Here is a 13,900-nt window from a genome sequence, read left to right on the forward strand (position 1 = left end):
AATGCTATCTATACCATCATTGGTATGGTTAGAACACTCACTGGGTTGATGGGACTACTTACTGGGTTGGTGCCATACCATTAAAGAACATTGGCCCTCCCTTCCCTAGAAGGAGATTTTTTTAAATGTCTATATGGTTTTCTTTTGGTGGTAGCAATAATGATTTGGTGACTATATTGAAGTAATGGCTTCACAACTTTGTAAATGTACTGACTAAATACTTTTAAAATGGTTGTCTGTTGTCATATAACATTTACAGTAATGAAATGGATACTATTTCTTTCTCATTAAAAATGTAAGCTTTTTTGAGGGAGGTAGAATATTTTATATTTTTATTAATATAGTAAGTTGGCATCTAACACACTTTGTGTTGTAAACTACAGTTCTTGCTTTCAGCCACAAATATTTAAATGTTGTAATAGCAATGCTTGGTGCATAGTAGGTACTGAGCAAGTATTTGTGGTATGAATAAACAATTATACTAGTAAGATGCACATAAAAACAACTGAAGTTGAAAGAGATTAGATGACCTTCCCTAGGGCTCCTGGCTTGTAAAAGCAGACTTTGTCTAAAAATTTACAGCTCATCTGAAATATCTACAATTCCTACACCTATGGCCCAGATTTCATTATAGAAGTTGGGGTGGAAAGTTAGAAAGAGCCAGAGAGCAGGAAGTTTGTTGTGTAACTGTGGCATCTAGAAAAGTCAGATTTGCATTATCAACAAATGAATTCTTATCAACAAAACTGCATAAATAAGACCTGAAAAGAATGACAACAATAGATATGCTAATATGGAAGGCAGAAATCTCAAGGGACCTCAACCCAGACAAAGAACTAAAGGCAGCTAAGAAATGGTGAGAGCAGGAGAAGTGGTTTTCCCAAGGAAGAGCTTGCCAATTGGCTACCCAATACCAAGTGGCCAGTCCTATAAACATACAACTACATGATACAGTCTGATCAGGTTGTAGTTCTTTATTTACAAATGTGTGTGTGGCTTTGTGTATATTACAATTAAAAAAGAAAGCCACAGATTTGAGACAGAGCAAGGGGATACATGGGAGGTGTTGGAGGGAGGAAAGGGAAAAAGGAAATGTGATTATTTTATAATAAAAATATTATAAAAACAAAAATATAAGTACAAAAGTATCACCTTTAGTATAAGTTATAGCCTGATAATCGGGAGAGATGAGGTTCTCTTTATAAAAAAGTTAGCTCTTTAGTATTACCTTTTAAGTCATAGCAAAACCCCAATTTATTGCTTTTGTTACATTGACAAAGGCATGACTTTGTTATCAGGTAGGTTTGACTTCCAGTACTCAGTACTATACTAAATGTAACCTTAGACAATTACTTCATCTTTTCTGAAATCCAGGTTGCACATTTGTTAGAAGATTGTGCAAATAGAGCCAGCAAGAGGATTCAATGTGTAAGGGCATCTGCCACCAAGTATTAGGGTCTTGAATTCAATCCCCAGAACTCTTATATAGAAGGAAATAACCAATTTCCATGCTTCCTTTGACTTCCACAACATGTGGAGGCACATCTCCCCAAACATCACACACACACACACACACACACACACACACACACACACACACACGCACAAATGGAAACCTTTAGAAAACATTTAAGACTGTAAAGTGAAAAGGGCATCATAGACTGGAAGAGCCAGAATCTGAAGTCAAGACCACTTATTTGTATTTTTTTTTTTTTTTTGAGATGGGTCCTGCCTATAATAAAGAGATTTGTTTTGAACTCATATGCTCAAGTGATCCTCCTCTCTCAGATCCTCTCTCAGACTCTCAAGTATCAACACTATAGGTATGTGTACCTTTACTGGGCTTAGCTTAGTTTAAAAAATGCTAATATGGATACAAAAATGTTTAAGAAAAAAACCACTGTCCAAGTCAAATAAAATATATTTTCAGGTTATACTGGTCCTACCGGTCACCAGTTTTGACCTTTGTGCTAGGTGAAAGGAAGCAGCATGTTATAATAACCTGAACAGAAGGTTCATATTGCCTGTGTTACCATCTAAGTTTAACAATTTGCCAGCTCTATAATCTCAGATAAACTATGTAATCAGTCCATAACTCTCAACTGGGCATAAGAACTCCTAAGCTTTCTAGCAGCTTTCAGTATGGCATGACTAAGAACCTACAGAAGAAAACTAATTATCTGCACTGATTGTTTTTCTGTGTGTGGGGGTGGAGTGGGATGTGAAACAGAGTCTTATGTAGCCCAGCCTGACTTCAAACTTTCTATGTAGCTGAGAATGGCCTTGGACTCCTGATCCTCCTGCCTCTACAAGTACTGGGACAACAAATGTGTATCATCATACCTGATACTTGGTGTTACCTGAGTTTGTTGACTCAGTTTACATATCTGGATAGTGGGGGTAAGAATGGTACCTACCTTATAGAGCTCTGAGGATTAAACGAGGTGATATATAGACTGTTAACATAATTGCAGTAGTGAGGACACTTTTTTTATAGCACAGCGTAAGCACTATATAAGAATTAACTAGCACCATTACTGATTTTTAACATGATTTCTTGTGTAAACTCATGTTTGTCAGTACTAAATGACTCTAAAGGTATGCTTAGTAGTGTCTACAATGTGCCATTGTTCCTGGGAGCAATGTACATACCATCACAATGGAGCTGAACTCTTGATCCCTTAGTTAATCATTTAAAAAAGACCAAGTGGTAAGAGCTGAGAACAGGACAACTTCCCAGTCAAGGGAATGCACCTCAATAGCAGACAGAGATGAAGAAAAGGAAAAAAACCTAAACGTCTGTCCATGGAGGGAACAAACAAAGCTTATTGCTAAAAACCTTTTCTGTATTTTCCATAGTATCCTTTAAAAAGGGCATCAAAAAAAGCCAAACTCTGATCTATAGAGTTGACTAGAAAGAATTCTTATCTTGGAAAAACATGGTTACTTTACTTGACCCAAATTTGTGTAGGGATAAAGTATAGTTTTTTTATTCAAATATGTAAGAGAAAAGGTTTATAAATGTATTTGAGTCCTGGTGCTGAAAAAATATCACCCTAGCAGTGATATTTGAGATGAGGAGTTATGATGTGAGGAAATAAATGAAGCATAGGAAGGAAGCTTGGAGAGGATATTTGATGAAATGGGTATGAGCTCTAGTGGGATGGCAATGAGTAGTCCACATTGAATGAATAGGGGAGACTGCAGGTCACAAGTATAAGGGGCTGGAGATAGGAATTCAGTACCGATGTGGTAATAGGTATTAGGGGGATCTCATGTGAAAAGATATGGGGGTTCTTCAATAGACCATGAAAATTTCTGTTGAAAGGAGACAACATATGTTATGAAGACTAATTGGAGTTTATGAGAATGTTAGAGGGTCATATGTAATAGACAAAGGACTGGAAGTGTATGAACATCTAACCGTGTGTGGGTAAATACAAGAAAAGGTCTTTGGTTTTATGTTGTGAAATACTGTAGAGTTCTGAGTTTGAAAGCAGATAGGAACCAAGTTGTAAATAAGGAGAGATTAGAGTGATCCCTGGTGCTATGGGACAGGGCATAAGGAAAGTTCAGCACCATTAAAGGGGTGGTCTAAGAAGAGAAAACAACAACAAAAAAGTATATTTCCATGGGAAAGGGCAAAAAAACTACAAACTTCAGCAAGAAAGAACTGGATCTGGTTTCGGAGAACGCAGGGGGCAAGTGAACTCCTAGAGGGAACAATGGGAAGCGAGGGAGACTGAAGGTGACCGGATGTGGTGGAGACAGTGGAAAACACTGAAGGGGGTGGAGGCTTTCTCTGTAAAGACAGGTAAAGATTAAACAAGTAGTGGCTCTTCAGTGCAAGATGGTAAAGATTTCGGGGACTTTTTGAAGTGTAAAGAAAGCATGAGATTATAGTATGAGTATGGTCATACTATGACAAAGTGTGGTGAGCTGTGTCAGGAACTAATGTGGGCCTTCTAATGAGAAACTGAATGCTTTGCTTTACCAAGAGAAAAGGGAAGAGGTTGTACCCCAGTGTGGTACAATATGTAGCTCTAATATGAGAAGAGAGTGTTAGAACCCCCACACCACAAAAGTGGGAAAGAAAGGGGAAAGCTTATTAGCATTGTATGAAATATGAGATGGAACAAAACAAAGTGCAGAGTCATAAGAAGGCAAACATATGAAGCATTTCTCCTCTCTCTCTCTCTCTCTCTCTCTCTCTCTCTGTGTGTGTGTGTGTGTGTGTGTGTGTGTGTGTGTGTGTGTGTGAGTGTGTGTCTCTGGATCTCAGGGAAAGGATGGAGGGCTTAGCCCTGTGTAAAAAGTTAGAACAGAATGTTCCAATGTGAGAGGCTCATAAGTGGGTGGAGATGTGAAGCCTCTCAGCCTGTGTTTGAGAATTGCAGAGAAAAAAGTATGGATCTCAGTCTGAGAAAAGGTGAACTAATAGGAGAGAGTACAGGACTTATTTTTAGATTCCTATTAGGGAATCCCCAGTATGAAAGGAATCAGAGTAGGAGGGGAAAATGGTGGGGCCCTTAGTTGAATGCTTTGGTGAAGCGGGCACTTTAAGGACACAAGGTATGGTGCTTCCTCAATTGGTTGAGTGGGTTCAGAAGGTGGTTGCCAGGCAGTACAGCTTAAGTGGTTACCCTGTATGGGGGTGGGGGTGGGGGGTTCTAGTAGCAAGAAACAGGGAATTATCAAGGGTAGGGCAAACGAAATAAGAAAACCCAGAGGAGAGGAGATGGCGACGTGGTGGGACCCTCGTGGGGCGGCGCAAGAGAGATATAGTGAGAAGCCCAAGGTTGGAAACTGGTAGTTTTTCAGGGCGCGAAAGGAAAAGCCGCAGGGTGGAGGGCTGGGCGCACTGGGGACAGCAGTATAAAGGATAGGGCAGACGATTGTGCTGGAGCATAATTTCCCCAGTTCATGTGGCCAGCCCCACTTACCCAGGCAGAGTTCAAAGACGTAGGCATAGTAGGACCAGAGAACGACGAGCACAATAACGAGCACTGGCACCCAGGACAGTACCCGGCGGCAGCACCGCAACCCCCCAGACAGAGCCATCTTCCAGCCCCGCCGCATCTTCGGCTCGAAGATCGACCGAGCAGGCCTGCTGGCGCCGGCCAGGAACTGCTTGGGCGGCGGCCGGGAGGCGGGAAGGCGCGCTGTGCGGCGCTCCACTCTTTAGCCTGGCGGGAACCGTCCTTGAGCCGCTGCCACCTGTGGGGCTGCACTGCCCAGCGTACCAGTCTGGCACAGTAGGCGTGAGTCACTGCTTCAGGTGGGGCAGAAAGTGGCTGCCAGGCAGTCCAGGCCCGCCGAACTCAGAGGGACTGCGGCCCCTCCCCCTTTCCACATTTCGCCCCCTACCCCCTACCCCCAACCCCCAACCCCCAGCCACTTCCTCTGAGCTTGCAGTGGTGGACCTCTGCCAAATGTAAAGCCCAAGAAATGTGGGTCCGCTCATCTGCCTTACTGCACTGCATCCACCTTCTCTTCAATTCTGGTCTCTCCTCTCTTCCTTCGCCTGAATCTCCTTTTCTCTGCTGTCCCAACCCCCAGACACACAAGTACACAGGCACAGTGCAAAAGATGCACACAGCACCGTAGCACCTCATGAATTAAAGGTCATACATCCCCATCCTCCTACTGCTGCTTCAACAGTATGCTTAACACGTAGTGCTGCAGTCTCTGCTGGGGTATGTCCCTTCGTCCCTCTCTGTCCTCCCTGCAGAACGAGCTTAGTATATTTTCAGGATAAACACGATGCAGAAGTCAAGTGAAGGCCATAATGATTCTGGACTCAGAGAAAGCTCTAAAGGTAGTGGTGTTTAAGCTTTATTAATAAAAGCATTTTCAGGCAGAAGAGGATGGATGAGCTTTCAGACCAGAAATGTGTTTGAAAAGACATGACATGACAATTCTAAAGTGTTTCAAGAACAGCTACTGTAGCTTGAAGAGAGTTTGTGTGAAAGGGAGAGGTGGAATGAGACTGAAAATGCAGGCTGGAGCAACGATGTGAATGCTGTCCGGTGCCTTATCAGGGACTAGAAACACTGTTGTATAGAGCAGATGGTCAACAGCAAAGGTTTGGGGGGCAATGGAATGGTGTCACAGTAATACTTCTGTAAAACACTAAGCAGGGTTTCCATAAGGAAGATCGCCGGGGAGCAGGAGGACCAACCAGGAGGCAGTTTTATTCAACACATATTTTTGGAATCCTTGCCTTCTATTAGGTCGACTTTAGTTATAAATTAAGAATGACAAAACCGGGGACTGTCACTAAGAAGCTCATGTCCTCCTTAGGACAACAGGCTGTTGTTTTGACACAAGTATCTACCATACTTCTATTATTGTGGGCGTTTGTATATTTTATACTCATTATTCTAATGATTTCTGAAGGTCTACTACATGAAGAGATTATACTTTTGCAGAGACGCAGTTTTGATTTACATTCAATGTGACTGCTGTGTGAGAGAAAGAGGTTTTATAAGGTTGTTTTGTGGTTTTAATGTCATATTGTGTGTGTATTTGCTCTTCTCTCTCTCTCTCTCTCTCTCTCTCTCTCTCTGTGTGTGTGTGTGTGTGTGTGTGGTTTTATATACCTACAAAGAATTATAAGATCTACCAGAGAGGAAAAATATGTTCCATTATCTTTATACATGTGATTTAGTTTCTCTTAGTACAATAATCTTTAGTTTCAATAGATTTTTTTTAGCAAATGGAATTTCATTCTTCATGACTGAATAAAACTCCACCTTTATTTATTAATCTGTGGATTGACATGTAGGCTGATTCCATCTGTGTTCATATCTGTATGTGCATGCACACATGCATGTATGTATGCATGCTTGTGGATGGTAAACTACAATCTTGGGTGTCATTCCTAAGGCACCATTATTTTCTCCTCCTCCTCCTCCTCCTCCTCCTCCTCTTCTTCTTCTTCTTCTTCTTCTTTTGTTTATTTGAGACAGGCTCTCTCATTGGCCTGGGACCTCATCAAATAGGCTAGGCTAGCAGGAAATTAAGCTACAAGGCTGTCTCCACTTCCCATCTTGCCATCTCTGACATCTCCATACCTGGCTTTTTATGAGGTCTCAGGGTCTAAACTCAGACCTGCAGAGTTGGGAGTCAAGTGCTTTCCTGGATGAGCCATCTTCTGTAACTTGACTGCAGTGAACAGCGCTGCAATAGCAATAGCCTGGATATACAGCTGCTTCTGTGGGTGTTTCCATAGAGTCCTCTGGTTGTCCACCCTGGAGGATTATTTCGGGGTCACTTGGTAGAGTTCTAGTTTCAGTTTTTGAGGGATGTCATTGTAGACTTCCGAAGGGGATAGACCAATTTTCATTTCTGCTAACAGTAATGTTTTGTTTTATAAATGTTTCTTTTTATCCATATTCTTGCCAGACAGTTTTTAAATGATAGGCATTCTGAGTTGATAGGGTAGAATTTTAGTGTAGTTTTAATTTTCACTTTCCTAATGGATAAGGATGTTGAACACTTTGTATTTTCTTATCCTTGACAATTTATTATGATCATACCTGCCCTCATTGCTTTCTCTTCTTCCCCCATCATCTACTAGCCCCCCTTCTTTATTCCAACTAGTCTCTCTTCCACTTTTACAGTTTCAGCATGTGTAGGCAGGCAAGACTTTTACATGTGCTAAGCTATGTGCTCATGATTCAAATGGCTGTCCATATCATTTCCAGAAGATCAGTCTCTAGCTTACACAATCTTCCCATCCCCTCTGCTACAATATTTTATGGAACTTGGAAGGGATGGAGTAAGATGTCCTGTTGCTTACTGTCAACATTGTGACAAATTATGAGTCTGTTTTAAATCTTAGCTTTTCTGAACAAAGCTGAGAGGAAAACTAGTCTATAGGCATAAATATAAATATTTAGAATTTAGTTTGATTGGATAGCCATTTAGCAAAATATTCAGTAGTATATTTGTCCCTATAGCCTATGACCTATCTATAGACTAGGCTTATGGTATCAAATATGTATTTTCCCTCAGTAAAATCAGAAGATTGATTACCACCAGAACACCAATGCCACTGTTGCATCCATGGAAATACTTTGCCTGGCAAGTCAGTATTGTAGCACACAGGATCCATAGCTAAGTATTGCTGACTTATAAGTTCAACATACACAACATTACCTAGCACTATGAATGATAGCCAGTGTGCAGGAAGCTTTCATCTAGCTTCCAGACTGTATACAAATGGTGTTCTGTACACAAAGGCTTCTTCAGAAAAAAGGGTCTTACAGTTTAGCTCTGTTGGGCAACTAGGAATAATGGCTGTTTTGGGATCTTTTTTATGTGTTCCTTTATTTGTTTTCTAAGTATTTGTTTTTGAGTTTTTTCATTTATGTTCATCAGGGAAATAGGTCTATAGGTCTCTTTTTCTGTTGTGTCTGTGTTTTTTAATGCTAGATAAATGTATATGCAGGATTAATTTTATTCTATTTATTTCTTCATTATTTTATTTATTCACTTTACATCCCAATCGCAGTAACCCTCCATTCTCTTCTCCCATTCCGACCCTACTACCTCCTTTTCCCATTTTTCCTTCCCCATGGGTACCAACCCATCCTGGCACTGCAAGTCACATCAGGACTAAGCGCATCTTCTCCCACTGAGGCTAGACAAGGCAGCTCAGTTAAAGGAAGGGGATCCAAAGGCAGGCAGAAGAGTCCAAGTCAGAGATGGCCCCCACTCCAAATGTTAGGGGATCCACATGAAGACCAAGCTGCACATCTGCTACATATGTGTAGGGGGCTTAGGTCCAGACCATGCATGCTTTTGGTTGATGGTTCTGTCTCTGTGAGCCCGCATAAGCCCTGGATAGTTGACTCTGTGGACTTCTTGTGGTGTACTTGACCCCTTCAGATGCCTTAGGCCTGCCCCCAGCTCTTCCACAATACTCTTTGTGCTCTACCTAATGTTTGGCTGTGGCTTTGTACATTTGTTTCCATGAGTTGCTGGATGAAGCCTCTCAGATGACACTTATGCTAGGCTCCTGTCTGAAAGCATAGCGGAATATTACTAATAGTGTTCTGGGGTAGCTCTCTCCCATGAGGTAGGTCTCAACTTGGGCTAGTCATTGGTTGGCCATTCCCTTGATTTCTGCCCCATTTTTATCACTGTACATCTTGCAGGCAGGGAAAAATTTTGGGATAAATGTTTTGTGGGTGGGTTGGTCTCCCTTTCCCTCCACTGGAGGTTATGCCTGGCTATAGGAGGTGGCTACTTCAGGTTTCATATCACCTACTGCTAGAAGTCTCAGGTAGGGTCACCTCCATACCCTCCAAGGAGCCTCCCTCATCCCAGGTTTTCAGCTTGTCCCAGAGATGTGCCTCCCCACAATTTTCCTCCTCTCTCCCAGCCTTCTCACCTCTAATCTAATCTCCCACTCTCCCCAAACCTGATCCTGATTTTCCTATACCTGTGAGACTTGCTTTGTGATTGAGTATATGGTAACTTTTGGAGAAAATTCCCCGAGGCGCTGAAAAGGTATTTTCTTTTGTATTTGGGTGAAATGTTCTGTAGATATCTATTAGGTCCATTTGACTCATAACATATGTTTCATTATTTCTCTGTTTAGTTTCTGTCTTGATGATCTGTCCATTGATGAGAATTGGGTATTGAATTCTCCCACTATTAACGTGTGGGGGTTTGATTTGAGATTTAATATTTAGTAATGTTTCTTTTACAAATGTGGATGCCCTTCCATTTCGAGCATAGATGTTCAGAATTAAGATGTCATCTTGATGGACTTTTCCTTTGATGAGTATGAAGTGTCTTATCCTATCACTTTTGATTAATTTTTGTTGTAAGTCTATTTTGTTGGATAAAAGAACTTTACCAGTTTGCTTCTTGCATCCTTTGCTTGGAAAGCCTTTCCCAACCCTTTACTCTTAAGTGATGTCTATCTTTGTTGCTTAGGTGTGTATCTTGTATGCAGTCAAATGGATCTTGTTTTCATATCCACTGTTAGCCCGTGTCTTTTGATTGAGGAATTGAGTCCTTTGATGCTGAGGGGTTTAGTGACCAATGACTGTTGATTCCTGTGATTTGATGTTGGTGGGGGTAGAGTTTATGTGTATGTGTGATTACTTTTCTTTGATTTTGGTGGTGTGGTATTACTTATTCTGTGTTTTCTTGGATGTAGTTAACTATCTTGGGTTAGAGTTTTTCTACTAGTTATCTTTTGTAGGGCTGAATTTATAGATGAATATTGTTTAAATTTGTTTTTTGTCAGAAAATATCTTGTATTCTCCATTTATGGTGATTAAAAGCTTAGCTAGGTATAATACTTTGGGCTGACATCTCTGATCCCTTGGGGTCTCTAAGGTCTTCCCAGGCCTTATTAATTTTATAGTCTCTGTTGAGAAGTCAGGTGTAATTATGATTAATCTGCATTTATAGTTAATTAGCCTTTTCCCCTGAGAGCTTTTAATATTCTTTCTTTGTTCTGTACATTTATTGTTTTGATTATTTGGCAGGAGAATTTTTTTTTCTGCTCCACTCTATTTGGTGTTCTGTAAATTCTTGTATGTTTATAGGCATTGCTTTCTTTATGTTGGGAAAGTTTTATTCTAATTTTTCTTATCATTTTTAAATAATTTTTATCAGATAGTCTTTGTATTTACATTTCAAAGGTCATTCCATTTCCTCTATCTCTCGTAACATTTTTCTCCCTGCTTCAATCAAGATACTCCCACTCTCAACCACCCACTCCCATCTCAATGTCTTGACACTCCCCTACACTGGGAAAGCAAGTCTTCCCTGGACCAAAGGCCTCTTCTCCCATTGATGCCAGACAATGCCATCCTCTGCTGCATATGCACCTGGAGCCATGGGTCTCTCCATGTGTGCTCATTAGTTGGTGTTTTAGTCCCTGGGAGCTCAAGGAGGTTTAGTTGGTTGGGGTTGTTTTTCTTCCCATGGGGTTGCAAATACTTTCAGTCCCTTCAGTCCTCTCTCTGACCCCTTCATTGGAGTCCCCATGCAAAGTCCAATGGTTAGCTGCAAGCATCCTTCTCTGTATCAGTATGGCTCTGCCAGAGCCTCTGAGGAGGCATCTATATTAGGCACCTGCGAATAAAAAATTCTAGGCATCAGCAATAATGACTGGGTTTGGTGAAGCAGTCTCTGGATGATCTTTTCTTCATTCCCTGCTCCTCTCTTTGTTCCTGTATTTCCTCTGTTGGATATTTTGTTCTCCCTTCTAAGAAGGACTGAAGCATCCATATTTTTGGTTTTCCTTCTTTTTGAGCTTCATAAGGTCTGTGAATTGTTTCTTGGTTATTCCAATTTTTGGACTAATATCAGTCAATGCATACTTGTGACTGGGTTACCACGCTCAGGATGATAGCTTCAAATTCCATTCGTTTCTCTAAGAATTTCATGAAGTTATTATTCTTAATAGCTGAGTAGTACTCCATTGTGTAAATGTCTCATATTTTATGTATTCATTCCAATATTGAAGGACATCTGGGTTCTTTCCAGTTTCTGGCTATTATAAATTAGACAGCTATGGACATAATGGAGTGAACATGTGTCCTTATTATATGTTGGAGTATCTTTTAGGTATATGCCCAGGAGGGGTATAGCTAAGTCCTCAGGTAGTCCAATTTTCTGAGGAACTGCCAGACTTATTTTCAGAGTAGATGTACCAGCTTGCAACCCCACCAAAAATGAGGAGTGTTCCTCTTTCTGGATATCCTCACCAGCATCTGCTGTCACCTGAGTGAGGAATTTTTTTCTGGTCCAATCTATTTGGAGTTCTGAAGGCTTCTTGTATGTTCATGGACATCTCTTTCTTTATGATAGGGAAGTTTTCTTCTATAATTTTGTTGAAGATATTTAATATGCTTTTTAGTAGGAGTCTTTGCCCTCTTCTATACCTATTATCCTTTGGTTTGGTCTTCTTATTGTGTCCTGATTTCCTGGATGTTTTGGGTTAGGAGCTTTGTGCTTTTTGCATTTTCTTTGACTGTTGTGTTAATGTTTTCTGTGATATCTTCTGCACTTGAGATTCTCTCATATCTCTTGTATTCTGTTGTTCATGTTCATATTTATGACTTTGGATCTCCTCCCTCGGTATTCTATCTCCAGGGTTGGGTCTTTTTGTGGTTTCTTTATTGTTTCTATTTCCATTTTTACATACTAGATGGTTTTGTTCAACCTGTTTGGTTATGTTTTACTGTAGCTCTTTAAGGGTTATTTGTGTTTCCTCTTAACGTGTTTACTTGTTTACCCGTGTTCTCCTGTATTTTTTAAAGGGAGTTATTCATGCCCTTCTTAAAGCCTTCTATCATCATCATGAGATGTGATTTTAAGTCCAAATCTTGTTTTTCTGGTGTGTTGGGATGTGTACTACTTGCTGTGGTTAGAGAACTATTTTCTGTTGTTGCAAGTTTGTCTTGGTTTCTGTTGCATGGGTTCTTGTGCTTGCTTCTTGCCATCTGTGATGTTAGTTGGTCTTGCTTTCTCTGACTGAAACTTGTTTTTCCTGTGGGTCTGTGAGCCTCTGGGTTTAAGGGTGAGTGTGCTCCTGGGTACACAGCTCTATGTTGGCAGGTTGTGGGTTCTGATGGCAGTGAGTTGGCCCTATCTCTGATTGCAGATGGAGACAGGAAGGTTCCAATCCCAGGCAGCCCCGAGATTCCTGTGCCTTGTTAGTTCTTGGAGGTTCTCTCTTTGGACAGTCAGTGGAGACAAAGTGGAATCTCACCTGTGGACTTAGGAGTGAGAGTGCTCTGTATGCAGATTAGAAGTTTTCTTCTGTGATTTTGTTGAAAATATTTTCTGGGCTTTAGAGCTGGGATGATGGTGATTACTCCTTTTCTTCCTCCTTTTCTTCTGTTCCTATTGTTCTTAGGTTTGGTTTTTTTCATCGTGTACTAGATTTCTTGGAGGTTTTGTGTTGAGAACTTTTTAGATTTACCATTTTCTTTGCCTTATGTGTCAGGTTTTTCAATCGTATCTTCAATGCCTGTCTTTCTCTTTCTCTTCCATCTCTTGTATTCTGTTGGTGATGCCTGTGTCTGCATTTTCTGTTCTCCTCTTTAGGTCTTCCAACTCCAGAATTTCCTCAGTTTGTGTTTTCTGCATTGCTTCTATTTTAATTGTCAGGCCTTGAACAGTTTTATTCATTTTCTTTATCAGTTTGGTTGTATTTTCCTGTATTTCTTTAAGGGATTTATTAATTTTCTCTTTAAATGCCTTTAATATGTGTATAAGATTGAATTCATGGTCATCTTCTTGTGCTTTATTTGGGTGAAGAAGTACAGGGCTTGCTGTAGTAAGATAGCTGGCCTCCAGTGGTGTCATATTACCCTGGCTCTTGTTCACTGTGTTTTTATACTGGACTTTTAGCCATCTGTTTGTTCCTGGCACTAGCTGGATGTTCCTAATGCTGACAGGATTCCTCATGGGGACAGGACTTGGGCCTAGCAATGGAACTCAGGAAATAGCACACTGCTTACCTTTGTTGGCTGTGCTCCAGTAGATCAGCAGGCCAGGAACAGGCAGGGTGGGTTCTAACCTGCATGTTCCTGGGACCCCTCAGGCCTCTTGGACCCAACAGGCCTCCTCTGGAGGGAAGGTGATGAAGCTTGGTGGGAAAGGGGGCAGCACAGACAGTGCACAGCTCACATCTGCTGGCTGTGTTCTAGGTAGACCTTCTTTATTCGGTTTTGGTACTACAATAATACTAGCTTCATAAAATGAATTTGGTATTGTTGCCTCTGTTCCTATTTTCTAGACTAATAGGAGAAATGTCGTTAGTTCTTTTTTTATATTTATTGGCCATTTGTAATTCATCTTTTAATGACTGTCTACTCATTTTATTAACTCATTTAATGATTGGGTCATTTATGTTCAGGTT

General features: G+C 40.8%; 1 protein-coding gene across 1 annotated transcript in view; it reads right to left on the minus strand.

Annotated features, from left to right (window-relative positions):
- Positions 1-5,085, minus strand: part of ZDHHC15 (zDHHC palmitoyltransferase 15) — a 131,927-nt gene extending 126,842 nt beyond the window's left edge. The window contains exon 1 of the mRNA XM_080910801.1: positions 4,944-5,085. Coding sequence (XP_080766927.1) covers positions 4,944-5,079 — 136 coding nt within the window. The 5' untranslated portion in view covers positions 5,080-5,085. The remainder of the gene's footprint in view (positions 1-4,943) is intronic.
- Between the last annotated feature and the right edge of the window lie 8,815 nt (positions 5,086-13,900).

Source organism: Micromys minutus (assembly GCF_963924665.1).
Source record: "Micromys minutus genome assembly, chromosome: X".
In the NCBI taxonomy this organism is placed as follows: domain Eukaryota; kingdom Metazoa; phylum Chordata; class Mammalia; order Rodentia; family Muridae; genus Micromys; species Micromys minutus.